Source organism: Drosophila takahashii, chromosome 2R, assembly GCF_030179915.1.
Source record: "Drosophila takahashii strain IR98-3 E-12201 chromosome 2R, DtakHiC1v2, whole genome shotgun sequence".
Taxonomy (NCBI): domain Eukaryota; kingdom Metazoa; phylum Arthropoda; class Insecta; order Diptera; family Drosophilidae; genus Drosophila; species Drosophila takahashii.
In genome coordinates, this window is record NC_091679.1 from 24,176,866 (window position 1) to 24,192,819 (window position 15,954).

The 15,954-nt window shown below is 40.3% G+C and overlaps 1 protein-coding gene across 3 annotated transcripts in view; it reads right to left on the reverse strand.

Moving 5' to 3' along the window:
- Positions 1-1,415: 1,415 nt before the first annotated feature.
- Positions 1,416-15,954, reverse strand: part of Pgant9 (polypeptide N-acetylgalactosaminyltransferase 9) — a 62,453-nt gene continuing 47,914 nt past the window's right edge. For 2 of the 3 annotated variants that reach the window (XM_070213623.1, XM_017137690.3), the window contains 6 exons: positions 11,120-11,338; positions 8,070-8,212; positions 7,634-7,724; positions 7,388-7,498; positions 3,488-3,595; positions 1,416-3,036 (listed from right to left, as the gene is read on the reverse strand). In XM_070213623.1, coding sequence (XP_070069724.1) covers positions 2,875-3,036; positions 3,488-3,595; positions 7,388-7,498; positions 7,634-7,724; positions 8,070-8,212; positions 11,120-11,338 — 834 coding nt within the window. In that variant the 3' untranslated portion in view covers positions 1,416-2,874. Of the gene's footprint in view, positions 3,037-3,487; positions 3,596-7,043; positions 7,146-7,387; positions 7,499-7,633; positions 7,725-8,069; positions 8,213-11,119; positions 11,339-15,954 lie in introns of all 3 variants that reach the window. The other variant, XM_070213624.1, reaches the window with a different exon arrangement.

The following is a 15,954-nucleotide window of genomic DNA, read 5'->3' on the forward strand; positions in this document are numbered from 1 at the left end:
GTGCTTCGATTATTTTATCAGCTGTTTGGGTATATTTTAAGGAAAAAGTCAGCTGTGATTTCGTTTCTTCTTCTTAGTTGGCTTTGGGAAATCAGCTGTCAATCTATCGAGTCGAAAACGCTTAACAGGGACTCCGAGTCCCTGTCAAAGTTAGCTCTCACTTTTATGCTCGAGAAAGCCAAAATGCCTTAGCAGGGACTTTATCTGTTCGAGAAATGTTAGCCGGCACTCGAGAAACTGGCCCTAAGAGTTTTACTAGTCTAAAAATATTAATATTTTAGAGTGACCGAAGTTTTCGGAGTTCATCCGCAATGCATGTAGCATGGTCTTACTCTCAGCAAACTAATTAACTGGCGCCAATTTTGAAATATTTCAAAATGATTAGCCGATCTGGGTCGCAAGCTTTAAATTTGCTGTTGGCATGAGGATATGTATTGCTGCAACTCCTACAGGCAGTTTTCCATTGGTTTTTGGGGTTTTCATTATATTTATAATATGTTATTGGCACACTGGTTCTGCACAAACACAGCCAAAGATCAAATTTTTTATTCTTTGGGCCGCGGCTAAAGGCGTTCATCGGAATTCATCCGCTAAATCTAGTATTTTAGTGGTATTTTCTTACTATTTCCTTAGCTCAACTGAGTACCGAGGTGGGAAAAAGTCCCCGGCTAAGGGCTTTAGCTACCTATTTGCCTCTCGCTTACTCCTATGCTTAGCTAGCAGTTTTCGTCGTACTGAGTACTAGGCTTTAGCTCAACTGAGTACCGAGGTGGAAAAAAGTCCCAGCTAATGGCGTTAGCTACCTATTTGCCTCTCGCTTACTCCTATGCTTAGCTAGCAGTTTTAGTCGTACTGAGTACTAAGCTTTAAATTAAAACTTTTTTAATAAATTAATTACAATTTGCGGTCACACTTAAAAAAATCAACCAGGTTTATAAAAGTGCGCTCGATTTCGATTTTTTTCGATTTAATTTTAGCATAGCGAATTCGTCGTTTACATGAATTTTACAATTTTTTGACACGAGAAAGGAAAAAGTTCGCTAGGTGGCTCTAGTTGTTAGGCTGCTGTCCCATAGATGGCGAAAAATAAAAGGTCCTTGGTCCGGTTGACCAATTAATAATATTTAAATAGATTGATAAAAATGGAAATTGTAAGCGCGAATCTTAATATATAATAAATTATAAAAATAACCCATTTATCCTACATGTAAGTGTAGAATGTTCTTAAGCGACACCTAGCGCTGGGTGATATAACTAGCACAATACTTATCAACAGATGGCGCTTTCCAGTTTCCAATTTTGTGCGTTTTTTCATCGAAATTGATAAATAATCAACAATCGATAATTGGCGCCGAAATGCAATGTACTTATCTTATTTAAAGGATGTGAACTTCCCATTAATAACACAAAAACACTTTAAATTCACATTTTTTATTTATAACTGTATCTGATTTCTTGCACAATTCTTGCGATCTTACTACACATTTACTACGCGCTTAGTTAACTAGTGTAAGTTTAGTTTAAAAAAAGATTATCGACCACTTCCTATGGCTTTTGGTTTCGTACGTAAAATGTAAATGCCGCCTACAGTGAAGCTCGCTGGCTGGAATAAAACATAGCAAATGAAAAACAATGCGCAACTCTTGGCTATCATATGGATATAATATGTACGTTTTAGTCTTGAATAAAGTAGTATTTAATCGTAGTTATGTACACATTCTGCGGGATGCGATATGAAATTGTACAGTACAGTATATACACAGTCGCTGTGATTGTGACCTAGCCTAATTCTACAAGAGTTCGCTGAACGGCTGCGATACCATACATATGTGTAAGAATGCGTCCGCTATAAATAGAAGGCACTATCAATAACTAACCCCTAGGGACTAACGCTATGTATCTTGTGTGATATCGGTACTCTGGAAACTGATATTGTAAGTACTAGAAGCTGGCTTGTCCAACAAATAGGATATGTTGTCGTTTTGAGAATCCAACGAAAGGAAATGCAACGGACTTTCAAATGGAACACAAAGTTGACCGAAATCTAAACACCTAAAGGTAATTTGGCATAAGGATCGCAACGCTCCTCGTCTAAGGATTAAGCAACACAAGACGGTCCCCTAAATCGTACGAAAATAAATAAAATCAAAATTTGGTTCGCCATTCAAAGAGATATAGGTAGGTGTCGGAAATAATATGTGGGAATGCGGGGGTCACAGGCGAAACACAGGCTATCACCAAATGCTTTCCAACTCAGACTTAGCCTAGGGCTTACTCACTAAAACATATATTTGGAATGAGGCTTTCGCAGAGCCATTTGATGACATTTGTAAAATTCATAAATAATCCGGTTACGGACGTCCATCGCCTGCCGTTGGCCTTGGGAATAAGTAGTCAAGTACACAGAGACAAGGTTCACACTTTCCGTAAATTGTGCCAAGTGTTTACAAATTTAAATGCAAAAATTGCGCTACGACTTCGGTTGGCTGGCTCCATTAACCTAATCCTAAGTGCTCCGACTTAGGTCTAGAAAACTTATCAACTTATAGCTACTGTACAGCAGTCGTTCCTTTTCAGTGTCTGTTTGTCTAGCCTGTGGATGTGTGGTACTTAGGGCTAAGTAACGTCTATTCTGTTGCTTGGAAACATATAAATTTAAATAATATTTATATAGCATGGCAAGTAATGCTGCTGCTACAATCCGCTCGTCTCTCTCTATATTGCACATGCCTCGGGGGAATCCAACTACTCCAACTCCTGCCGCCACTTCGTGTCCTGCCCCCGCCGCCTTTCCTGGTCCTGCCGCTATGCATGTGGTTGTTGGTGTCGCCGCGAAGTGGGCAACAGGAGGTTGCCCCTCGCATAGAAGTAGCCTCACAACTTGGAGCTGTCGTAGTTCTCGAGGGTCCACTGCTGGCGGCTGAGGCTCGGGTTGCACTCCTCCATCAGCAGCTTGTCCTTGCTCTCGCTGATGGCCAGGCACTTGCCGGAGGTGCCGTGGTGCAGCTGCTTGGTGTTCTCGCGGAAGGTCCAGAACTGGAACGAGAGTATTTGATTAGAGGAATGTCCACTATAGAGGTGGTTTCATACTCAGCTTAAAACATAAAAAGTAGCAATATGTTAGAAATAAATAGGGATTTTAACGTATATCTTAACTGAATTTTTTTTGGAAAAATAAAACCACAAATATTTGGAGATAGGGATTTTTACGTATATCTTAGCTGCATTTTTCCTGTATGTCAAGGATCACATAAATAAGTATACTATTTAAAATTTAGCTTTGCTTATAATGCGAGCAGATATCAAATATTTCACAGTCTTATTCAAGAGCACAAGGTATTTTTTTAACGCACCCAATTTATTACCATTTTCATATGAATTCAAAAATATGCTGATAAATGTCCCAAATAAAAATAATATTTTCATTGTATATCTCGAAGATTGCCTGTCTTCCTCCTCTACCTTTATGCATACTTTATCCACTCACCTGATTTCCTTTGCCGCCGTGGCAGCCGAAGAGCGTCACATCCTTGCCGGCGTAGTCGAGACAGGAGTCGTCGCGTCGAATTTCGCCCGCCTTGCTGAGCATCCAATACTGGGGAAATCGAGGGAAACACATTAATATAAATTGTAATGGCGGGGAATGCGTCGGTTGCCAGTTGCCAAAAGTTTTCCAGGGCTACAATCGCACAACTTATTACACACTAATGTTTTATTCAATTAAATGCCAGAAAGCAGCTCAGTTTGCGACTGTGTGTGTTTCAGTGTACATAGCCTAGTGTGTGTGTTTGTGTGGCTGTGGTCGTACCGTGTTTGTGTGTGTGAGTCTGGGTTTTGTCTGAAACTCGATGGCCATGATTATTTATAATTTAAAACACGTTGCCAATGCCAGATGGCCTGAGCTCGGTTCAGATTCTGCTGGTGACTGAAATTGCCTTTGTTTGCCCTGCTCTTGCCCCTGCCACGCCCCTTGATTCGCGCGCCCCCTTGGCGCTGTCAGGTCGTGACCAGCCGCCATTTTGTGTTACCATTTCCGTTTCCGCACCGCCAGCCGGATGGACCCCCATCTTTATTTTGTTTATAATGATGCCAGGACTGGAATAATGATGAGATTGGTCAGCACGGCAGAGGACCGGGGGTTTCGTACCATGAATAATTACTGTTATTGTATGACCGGTTCAATTAAGGCAGTTTCAAGGACTCCCTGTTCAGCGTTTAGCTCTCGTTGTTAGAATTTTCAAAAAAAATAGGGAAAATAACTGATGTTATGTCCTTTTTGGCTAGTGAGCTCTGGAAAATGGTTTAGAAAACAGAAACCAAACATTCCTAATGATTATTCGATTGTCGTATATATTCAGATATTTAATTTTCCTGCTCTATAAATTTCTTGTAAGCTTTGTCTTGTAGTAATGCACGTACAATCGGTGTACCCACTTTCACCGGCCGCCCAAGGACTTTTCCCTTTGCCACGATTGTACTTCGTGTTCATCCTCGCTTATTGTTTAGGCTTACAGAACCCCACCCACCACCACCCCCGCCCTTTAGCTGTCGTCCTTGGCGGTCTCAATTTGCATTTCTTTTATCATCGTTTTCCCCTTTTCCCCGCGCTTGTATTGCGTTTTCTGTGTGCGCGCGAAATGCGTTTTTAATTACGTTTTTTCAGCACTCCCCAGTTTTTATCTAGTGTATTTTTTATTTAGCTCCATTTTTGTCCTCCGACTGAACAAATTTGTTTGCGGGCTGCGGAAAAATATTTTTGCTGGCCTAGACGCGTTTTTTTCCGCATGAGAGGAATACTTCCATTATGTGGACAGTACTACTGACACCCTCGTTTTTTGTGCAGCTATCCTTTGACGTGGCAGTCGAAAGCGTTTTATTTCCCCTTTCGGCTGGGTTAGCTTGCTAAATTTTACGATGTGCGAAATTAAAATTTGCGTGCAAAAAGCGAAAGCACACCTCCTCCACGTCCGTGTTTCTGCCTGGCGAATGTTGATTACTTTAGCCGCATTTCCGAGTGCAAACAAACATTTGGGTAAATCTTTTTCGTCCTTTTCCCCCTTTAAATGTGGCTTCCACTTTGTAGCATTGTATGTGACCGTGTGGGGGGCGAGGGCTATGGGCTGTAGGCTGTGGGCGTGGCAGTTGTCTGTCTGGGGCGATTTTAGAGCAGGCGGAACGAGGTCAACACTTTTCCCCATTTTAAAAGTTGAATATACAATATTCTCATACATTCACATTCTGTGTGAGCTTAAAAGTATCTCAGCTTGTTTTTGATACTCGGTATTTGAAAAGAACAAGTGAGTACTGCATGATAGAGCTTGAAAATTATCGATGTTTTCGATATTTTCACAATATTGATTCGATAATATCGATGTTTTAAGGTGAAAACACATAATAAATATCGAGAAATGGCAATCTGTAGGTATTTTGTAAGCTCTGCTATATGAGTTAAAATAAATGTATTGTTACTATGTTCGATTAATTATAATAACTTTAAATATTAAAAATATGAAAATTAGTTGGCTTTGATTTAGTGAACACAATTTAAACATTTAATAGTATTATTATTCGTTAATAGACCGATTTTAGTTTATATACTTCTTTATAAGAGTAGCCAAGGTATATATTAAAAGGTATCTCGTAGTCTTGGCACTTAACGAGTTTATGTCTCCAACTTTTGGTGTCAGTTCGTGTGTGTCTGTGAAGGGTTCTATTGTTGCAGTTCATTTATTTGCATTTCTGTTGCTTGTTTCTTTGTTGTAGTTCAAAATACTTGTAACTAAAGCTCCTTTGTTTGAATTTTTGTAGTTTTAAATTGTGCTTGTTTTTTGTCTGGTTGAATGCGAAAAAAATGTAAAAGCTGAAGCCAAAGCCAATGCCATGTAAATGATTTATCATTCGGCATTTTATTTATGATTGCGTTTTAATTAATTTCTGTGACATGGCATAAATCCCCAAAAATGTGCAACTCTGTGTGTTGTGTGAACCAGTATTGTTACGTATGTGTGTGTGTGTAGTGTTGGCGCGCTTGTATGCATCCTGTAAAACTGTTAAATTGTCAATGCAATTTCAGTTGGCAACTTTTATTGATAAATACTTTCACTTATACTAGGCAAATAAATTGAATATGAATTGTTTGCCGAAGAGCAATAAATCCAAACTGTTTATGTACTCTACAGATATTTGTTATTGTAGCCACAAACTCCGTCAAAATTAGTGCTCAAAACCGCAGGACTTTCACAAGGGTGGAATTTAACAACGACAAAAATATTATTGTTGTCAGTTTTTTAAGGGAGGGATCCACTTAGGAAAAAACACCTTTCTAGAAGAGGACTTTTCCACAGGCACCAAAAATCAAAAACAAAATACAGGGAACAACTTTTCGAACGAACAAAAGGTAAGAAATTAGTTGAAGAATTTAGGATACAGTGTTTTAGCTACGAGAATTAATAGAAAGTTTAAACAAGAAACGTTTAGCGCTAACGAAAAAAGTGAAAAGTTAAGAATCTTTTTCGGTTAGAAAGTGTTGTCATATATCTATAGATAAAAAAAATAAAACAAAATATAGAAGTGTGTATAATAAAATGGTGTTTTAAAAATTGAACTGTTAAGTAGATAGGAAAATTATTTTAAATACAGGTTACGTTAAGTTATTCAAAACAGTTTTAATGAAGATTACTTCAAGTAAGCTTTAAAACTTATTAAAAAATGGTTTTAACAGTTCCTGAACCCTTTGGTAAATTGGTTAAGCGATGATAATGTTATGTGATATGACCTGTAGAAGTATTCTGTGGGGTGTTCAACTGTTATAGGGTTTAGGCTAGAGTTAATAAAGCAAGCGAAAAATTAACAAAGAGATACCAATATTAGAGAACGAAAGCGTCAGATCAAACACAGGAAGGTAAACAACCAAGGCAAAACACCGAAAGGGAAGGGATTTCCCCAAGCAACGAGATCGAGAGATCGGCAGACAGAAATCAGGGACTCTGAATCGCCGCCTCCGCCTTTCAGAGTTCTGAGGATGTGGACATGGAGGTGGATACCTGATTTCCTCCTTGGCCATGGCACTCATAAATGGAAACCGGCGTTTCCTCATCGGATTTCTCTTTCGCATCCAGGCACATGAGGCTGGGCCCGTTGGCGATCTGTAAATTAAGTTCACTATATAGCGGATCCGTCTAACAGCTGTTCAAGGGAGAAGATCTTAGAGGGGAAGCAAGACCCAATCGCCGGAGAGATATTAGTTGGGGACACTGTTTTTAGTAGTGGCAAGAGAGTGGAAGTGGAAAAGAGCTCGCTGTCCGAAGACGCTGTTCCTGGCGCGGTTTTCTGTGGCTGGACGGAGTTTGTGGCGGTCGCAGGCTGCCGTATGGCTGGGGTAACAAACCTGGTTTCCTCCCTGCCGATGGCAGGGATAAGTGCCCACGGCCTTCTTCTGGTGCTTCTTGCCAGCCGGTGCGTCCAAGCAGGTGCGACCGCCATAACCTAGGTTTCTTATCTGTGGATTGAGTTGTGTTTATGGGTTGTCGTTTGTTTTCGTTAGGTTTGGAATTTGGTTTGGGGTGGTTATTAGTTTGTTTTGGGACTCGGGGAAGGGTTAAGAATGTTATGTTATGAAACTCTAAGGACTTACCTCTCCGTGGGCAACCGAATCGCCGGGAATGAAGAGTTCGGGGTAGATGTTGTCCAGATACCACTTGAAGCTTTTGCACTTGAGATCGTTACTGGGGAGAAAAGAAAAGGGGTTATTCGTGGGATTTGGTATGCGCATTAAAATAATTGAAATAATTCAGGGATGATTAGAAAATTGTAACTTTACGAAATGGATTCCTTTGTATTACGAAAAGGCGATTAAAGGTTTTTAGATGGAATTTTATTTTAGCTTGGTTAGAATAAAACTATTTTAATGAAACATGGTATTTTCAGAAAAACCGATTGAATTTTAATTTTATATTTACATTTTTTTTAACAAGAAAATCAATTCATTTTATATGTTATAAAAATTGTAATATAATTTACTCTGCCATTTTTGGATAGTATGCATTTTAAATGACTTGAAATCCACTTACCGGAGCTTCCTACGATCGCTGACATCGCCCCAGTCGCCCTTGTCGTTGCCGATGCGGTGGTAATAGTACTGCGAGTACTCATCCATCCAAACTTCGGCCAACCGCACGGAGTTCTTCTTCAGCACATTCACGCCCGAACGCCACTGCAATTGAAGGGAACCAGAACGGCCATGAGTGGGTGGTCGAATGGGTGGTCGAATGGGCGCAGGGTGGTGGGGCGCAATCAGTGGACGGCTGCCGGTGCCGGAGTCAATGGAAATATTTGGTCAGCAAACAGAGTCGAGTGGAGATGGCCGCAGGACGACGAGGAGGTTGGTGGGGACCGAGCGGAGTGGACAACAAAGCCTAATTACCTGAATGAGTAGCTTTTGCTTAGTGGCATTAGGTGGCTCCGGCAGCCAGTTCTCAGCCCTTTTGCGGTTGTTCCCGGCCAACTGGCCATCTGTCTTGGCCACCCTTTGCTGCCTCCGCCCTTTGTCCCAAGGCCCGAACAATGTCCGCCTGTTGTATGTCTTGTTCTGTGTTTATGCGTTCACCGTACAGGTGTCTGTGTGCCGTGCTGCATTCTCGGACATTCCCGCACAGCAGGAAAATACTTGGATAGGAAGTGGGGAGGGAAAGGGTTCCCAGTGCTTGCTACTGACATTTATTGAAAACGCAGGCTAAAGCAGTAAATTGTGATGGTCTTTTGATTCAATATCTTTGCGATAAATGCACCGATCTGTTGCCATACCTTCAAACCAGTGTGATTTTGTTGCCTGCAGATAATCCTATTGAATTGTTCTGCTTTGTTTATTATGCCTCTTTGAGCGAGTTTAATTATAGCAATGCGTTTATAATTTGGCTACATATGGAATTAGGTTGGCCAAATTAATATATTTGATTTGCTTTCGGGTTTCATTAGATTTCAATCGTATTAGTTCTGTTTGTAATTAGTTGACGTTGTATGGCTGCATTTGCGTACGATACGGTAATTGCATTGAACAAATCTCTACTAAATTATTAACATTTTAGCAAAAATGTATTTTCCATTAGTATGAAACATGGCTCTCCAAAATTACAATCACTATGTGCCTATGAAGGTGAAAACATAATTAGGGTGTTCAATTGCGTTGCAAACTTTGTAAAGTGTAAAAGTGTATATCAATTCCAACAAGCATTTCTATACAAAATAGTTTTAAAGTCCTACTTTTGAAAACTATTTTGTATAGAAATTGTTGTTGGAACTGCCTTACACTTTTACACTTTACAACGTTTGGAACGCAATTGAACACCCTAAATGTGTTTATTTTTCTTGTATATGAAACTAATAATTCATAGTTCAACTATGGTCATCAAAAGTGCATGAACAAATAGTTTTTTTTTAATGGAGGTAAGATAAGATAAGGTTCTTAATATAACTTAAGAGTTCGTTGTCCAAAGGCTTTTCAAAAATTAATTACTTTTAAAATATATATAGCCTGCAAAGAAGGTTTCAAACTGTTACACACAAAAAAGAACGACGAAATCAAATCGATATGTGCATGGAAAATTTCTGGTACTTATGAGAATATCGTTTTTACCATGCAGTAGTGGTAAAATTGATATTAAATAGTATTATTAATTTAAAATAGATAGACCAACATTCGAAATTCAACCTGACTGGATCATCGTTTATTTATTTTTATACCCGTTACTCGTAGAGTAAAAGGGTATATTAGATTCGTGCAAAAGTATGTAACAGCTAGAAGGAAGCGTTTCCGACCCTATAAACTATATATATTCTTGATCAGGATCACTAGCCGAGTCGATCTAGCCATGTCCGTCTGTCCGTCTGTCCGTCTGTCTGTCCGTCTGTCTGTCTGTCTGTCTGTCTGTCTGTCTGTCTGTCTGTCTGTCTGTATGAACGCTGAGATCTCGGAAACTACAAAAGCTAGAAGGTTGAGATTTCGCACTCATATTCTTGGGCTTCCTACGCAGCGCAAGTTTATTTCAGCGGAGTGCCACGCCCCCTCGAACGCCCACAATCACCCACTAACGATTTTAAAATGTGTCTGGCGCCCACACCTTTAAAGATTTCCGAGAAGTATAAATGCAATTTTGTTGTGCATATTTATACCTATCGAAATGTAGAAGACATTTTTCAAATCGGACCATTCATTAAAAAGTTATACGCAATCAAAAATTATATATCTATCTCCCTCGCACTCCCTTTAGCTGAGTTACGATTATTAGTCGGGACACCAACCCGAGTACAGCGTTCGCACTCCCTTTAGCTGAGTGACGGGTATTAGATAGTCGGGACAACAACCCGACTATAGCGTTCTCTCTTGTTTAAAGAAATTTTCTACTGTATAGATGTTTTCTGCTCAAGTAAGGTCAGCCTTCCTTTCCATTTCTTTTTATCACTGGTGATTACCGAAGGGACAACAAACTCCCCTGGGATTTGGCAGGTGTCCAATTGGTTAGTTCCACTCCAGGAGTATTCAGTATTCTTGTGTGTGGTGTGTTACGCCATTGACATCAAAACAGTTGCCAAACTTTTGTCAAGCGTAAACCGTTGATAATTGAAGCTGGCCCCAAAATGGGAAGATCTAGGGGAATAATGGATGGTTTGTGTGGGGGATGGGTGGCACAGGCGGAGTGAGTTTGGATGGAATCCCCAAACACAAACACACACAAGCACCATCACCATCACCGTATACCATGTTGCAAAGACAGCCGCAATGCATGTCCATGTCAGTGGGTATATGTGAGTCCATGTCGGTGCCTTGTGTGCCATGTTGCTGCTCTGCGGCTGCCATTCGGCAAGGGGAGAGGAGCGGATCGGGGGAGCGGGTCCATCAGGATTGGGCCAATGTTGACCAAACACGAAGCTCTGGTCCGGACTGGTAACTGGTCCTGAGGCTGCCCACACATGCTGGCTAAGAGTTTTAAATTCCAGCAGACCCACTGCCATTCCTTAATGAGCAATGGGTTCTGTCTACCGGAATTGGTTTTCGGTCTGTCCACAATGATTTGCTATTTTCTGTGCGGGGTTTTCTTTTCAATAATTGATCGATGGCACTTACCTTGTACGGCGAACGTTTCCGGAAGATGTGGCCCACGTGGGAGCAGGGCACGATCTCCAGGGTGCCACCGCACATCCAGGTCTTGAAGGACAGCTCCAGATTCTCGCCGCCCCAGATATCAAATCCAGAATCGTAGGTTCCCAGTCGTTCGAAGAACTCCCTGTCGATGGAGAAGAGTCCGCCGGCCATTGTGGGCGAGTAGACGGGTTCGGCGGAGTTCTGAAATGAGGAGAAGGCATGGAGAACCGATGGTAAGAGAAATTTCATTTGGCTAATTGATACTCGGCAACGCCGAACCAGAGATAAACACTGAGGAGGATGTGCCACAAGTGGCAGAGCACCTGAGCAAACTTTTCGCAGTCAGCCACCCGCACTTTTCCCACCCAATCTCTTCATCTCTGTGGGTTTCACAGAGTTTTCTGCCTCCCTGCTTTTTTCGGTTACTTTCAACAGCTTGCCACAAAATACTTGAGGCTACGTTTTATTTAGTACAACATTTTCATTGCTCTTTCTTTTGGGGGCTATCTCTTTCACACTTTCCGTCTGCTTTCTCAACAGAACATTTTGTTGTAATTGAATACTTGGTCCAGGGCCCTGAATTTCGCTTTTGATAGCATTTAATTGGAGAATTGGATTCTATGTTGCAGTGCAATTTAATATTTGGTTTTTCTGCTTTTGCCTGTATTTGTATTTTTGCCTGTGTTTGCACTTGTATTTATGCCAGCAGCCAGCTGTTATAAAATAATTAAAAATAAATAAAGTTTCGCATCGGTTTATTGTTGTGTTTTGTTCATTTCTGAGTATGGAAAAATAAGTTTAAAGCCAAGCAAAATAAAAAATTTAAACAAAAAGTTACTCTCTTGTGGACATTTTCTGGGCTTTCTTAAAATGTACAAGGATTGTATTTATTTTATTTATTTGCTTCATTATTAAATTTGAACAATAACTTTTCATTTTATCTTAACAACCTGTAATATTTATTTTTTTGTTCACGTTTCTCGCCAGACCATAAAGTTCTTTAGCCACGGTTTTAATTGTGGCGTAATTATTAATAAATTAACTGGAAATGCGTGCTTTTATTCACAAATATATTTATTGTGATTGCATTTCATTTAATGGATTGCTCGCTGGGGAGACATCATAATAATTTTCGTTATTGCGAAACAATGCGGAATATGCGACAGAGGTCGCAATCAGTACTTATTGCGTATACGCAGCGTGGCAAAGGCCAAAAGGATACAGTCATGGGGGTGGCTAAGCCAACAGAAACAATTGCAGGACAAGTAATTGAGTTTCATGGACGAAACGAAAAAACGCTGACAAACTTAAAACGGAAAATGGCAAAATAAATGAAATTGTCACGGCAAAGGCCCAAAGGGAAAAGGCGGGAAAAAACGGGGAAAAGCGATGGCAGTGAGATGAGTGGAAGACAGCTAAAAACGTGTAACTTAAAGTCAACAAGAAGTACAGGGGATTCCAAAAAATATCCGGCTGCCGGACAACAAAGTGAAATCTCCAAACGCGACAAGTGCCATTGTCCTTTTGCGGAGGGAAATCCCGCAGGGGACGGGGAAAGGTATGTCGGAAAATTCGCAGTGTGACATTTAATAAACGCCTGCAAGGGCTCACTGAAAACCCTAGGGGTGGGGTAAAAACTAAAAGGAAAAGCCCAACAAATATGCGAAACGCACCGAAGGAAGGGGAGGGCAACATTTTACTGGGATGCGGGCGGCCATTTTTTGTTGCCACCGGAAGTGACAGAACAAATAGCAAAAGTGAAAGGCTTCAAGGTGGTTCCGGGGGGCTGCAGCCGTGGTTTTCTGCATGCGAGTGTACAAAGATTCCTTTTATTGTTATAACCCACACCAGCTTCTGTTTTATTTTTTTGCGCTCTTCCTGTGTGTGTATCCGTTTTTGCTTTCCGCCTTCTCCGCTCGGGAAATGGAAGTAAAAGGCACAAAAAAAATATGTATATTTATATGCATTCAAATAAAAAAAGTTTCGCCTGAGCGAAAATAAACTGAAATGAAATAAAATGCAGAGCTGAATAAATAAATATACACGAAAATATGAGTGAAGCGTGCTGCCGCTGCTGCTGCAGTTGCACTTGCTGTTTGTGCAAACAACGCGGCAGAACTTTTCGCTTTTCCAAGCCCTCTCACCCCTTTCATTTCACCCCGCTTTCCCCATTTTCCCGTTGGCCCGCATTTGTGTGTTTGCCATTGGCTGCATATAATGCGGCTTAAATGATTTAAAAGCGGGCAAATAAACGCAATTTTTATGGCCGTGTCATGTGGCGTTTTGTGGGTGCAGAACGTAAAGAGTAAAATCATGGCACCACCAAAGAAAGTTGGCAAACATATTTGAAAATTAAACCGCAGCTACTATAAACACACAAAAATTTAATTGGCCTACCCTCAGCAGATTGTAACATTCTTTTATTCAAAGAAAAAATCAGCAACAAATTATCTTTTGTTTCACAGCATATTTGTAAAATGATAAATTAATTTTAATTATGTAAATTACATTTTAAAAGAGTTGACTTACAATTGTTCCTATAACAAACAAATAAAAAAAAAAATTACAAAATATAATTGCATTTTTAATTGTTTTCTGGAAACAAAGTATATTCCCATTAAAATACCATGTTCAAATCAATCAAAGGTTTTACATTTCAGCGGATAAAGTGCTCTTCAATCGACCATTAAAGCCGCAAAATCCACAACAAAGTTGCAAAATAAATGTTCTATAGCCAATTGTTCTTTTCACGTTTCTTTTCCTTTCGGGAAATTTATTTGTCCCTAATCCTGCCATGCGGCCCACTCGAGTTAACTTGTTTAAACAAAGATTCATGGCCGAAAACAATCAATTTTTCCTGAGAATCGTATAAACAACATGCAAAAGGAAATGGCAAATCCGTGGCCGAGATATAGAGCTTAAAGTGACAAAACGTCAAAAGTAACTTGGCATATTTCCCAGGCACTTGGCATACATATTTGGATATCAAAATAAATCACCGGGCATTCATAATGGTTAAAGTGTGTGACACACTTTATGATGAGAAATGAAGGGCGAATCTCGAGGGCGGTTAAGTGCCTTTCAGGATCAGCTCAACCGCAAATTAAGCAAGCGAAACCTCAGAGTGCGGTTGGGTTTTAAAGGCCTGGCTTTGTGAATAATGTGCTAACCTGCTGTGGCTTTCAAGCCAAGACGGCTAAGAAAACCAAATCCACCCTTCCACCTCCCAAGTTCCTTCAGCCGTAAAACTTCTTCGGCGGTAGCGGCATCAACATATCCACATTAACATCAAATAAAACAGTCACGTCGAGCGGCAGGAGGCGCCAAAAAAATATGCCCAGGAATATCGTAAATGTCAGAGGAGCCTTAGGGCTGGGTGGTGGGTCTAAGGATGTCTTGAGGATGGGTGGATTCCCTACAGACACGCACCAAGTGCCGAAAGGTCTCTTAGCTCACAGCAGGCAGCGGTCCAGGCGGTAGCAGGCGATGATAATGTTTAAAAAATGAAATAGTAGGGGAATACTAATAGGAATATACCCTATAAATTCCAATTTGCAGTGCTTAATATCTATTTTTGTTTGTCCTAATACAAAAAAACAATTGACAAAAGATTTGATTTTTGTAGATTAATTTGGAATTTTTTAAAGATAAGTAAGACAAGTAATTCATATATTTTGAATAAAGATTATGTTTATCCTATTTTACATTATTTGTTCAAAAAATACTAACTTTGGTATTTTAAAACATTATAATTATTTATTTTCTAAAATAACTGATATGATAAAATATGAAGTTGATATGTTTGAATCGTAATTTTGACATATTGGCTTTTTATTAATATGAAATAAGGTAGGTTTCATATCGAAAAAGATGTTTTTTTATTCATTTGTTAGATATTTTTGATATTCCTCGGGCATTTAAGGAACTTTTCTTAAAATTGGTCTTCCTATTAATTCCAATTCCAAGCTAACCATCTTTCTGCTACCCTGTAAGTGGTTATATGTAATGCTCGAAAAAATAAAGAAGACGTTGGCGGTGGGAAGCAAGACACGCGCAGCAAAAAAATGAATATAACGCTGCTTGACATAATGTGAAGTTGACTTTGACAAGTGCTTGGGCCGCGCCACGCCCCCCAAAGGAAGGCGGCACTTCAAACACTCGCACACACATGGATAGAGGATTGAGGATACAGGATGCAGGATACTGAATACAGGATACAGGCAGTATCTGCGAGACGGCAAAGTGGCAACTTAGCGGGGCCAACTTGAGAGTTTCATACGCTCGGCTTGCTATTTGCATTTCGAGTCAAGCACCAAAAAGTCGCAATCTTCGCCAAAGTTAATAGTTGAGGAGTGCTTCAGGTCAATGGGCGACTGAAAAGTGGAGGAAGCGGAAGTGAAAATGGAAGTGGAATCGGGATAAGTAGCCTTGGATCTGCGTGGATGTATCTACGAGCTACAATTTGGCTTATTGCTCGAGTGCTGCCAATCCCTTCCGTTCTTTTGAGTCCTGCTCAACCCATTCGGCATCGCAAACGAAATCAGGCTGCTTAAAAACGTATTTAAATGTTTAATGTAGCGAGCACACACACACACTCTCACTGGGAACAGGAGGTTAAGGTAAAAATTAGCATAAAAAAGTTGTTTCAGAGCTCTGCTGATTTTGCTTTGATTACCGGTTCACTGGACTGTTAGCAAATGCTTAACCGCCCCAAACCCCCTTTTAAAAACCCCTTAACCAACACCATCGCCATGAAAGGGAAGATAAAAAGTCAGGGGCGTAGAAGGTGACCTGTGTGTCCTGTAGATTTTGTTTTC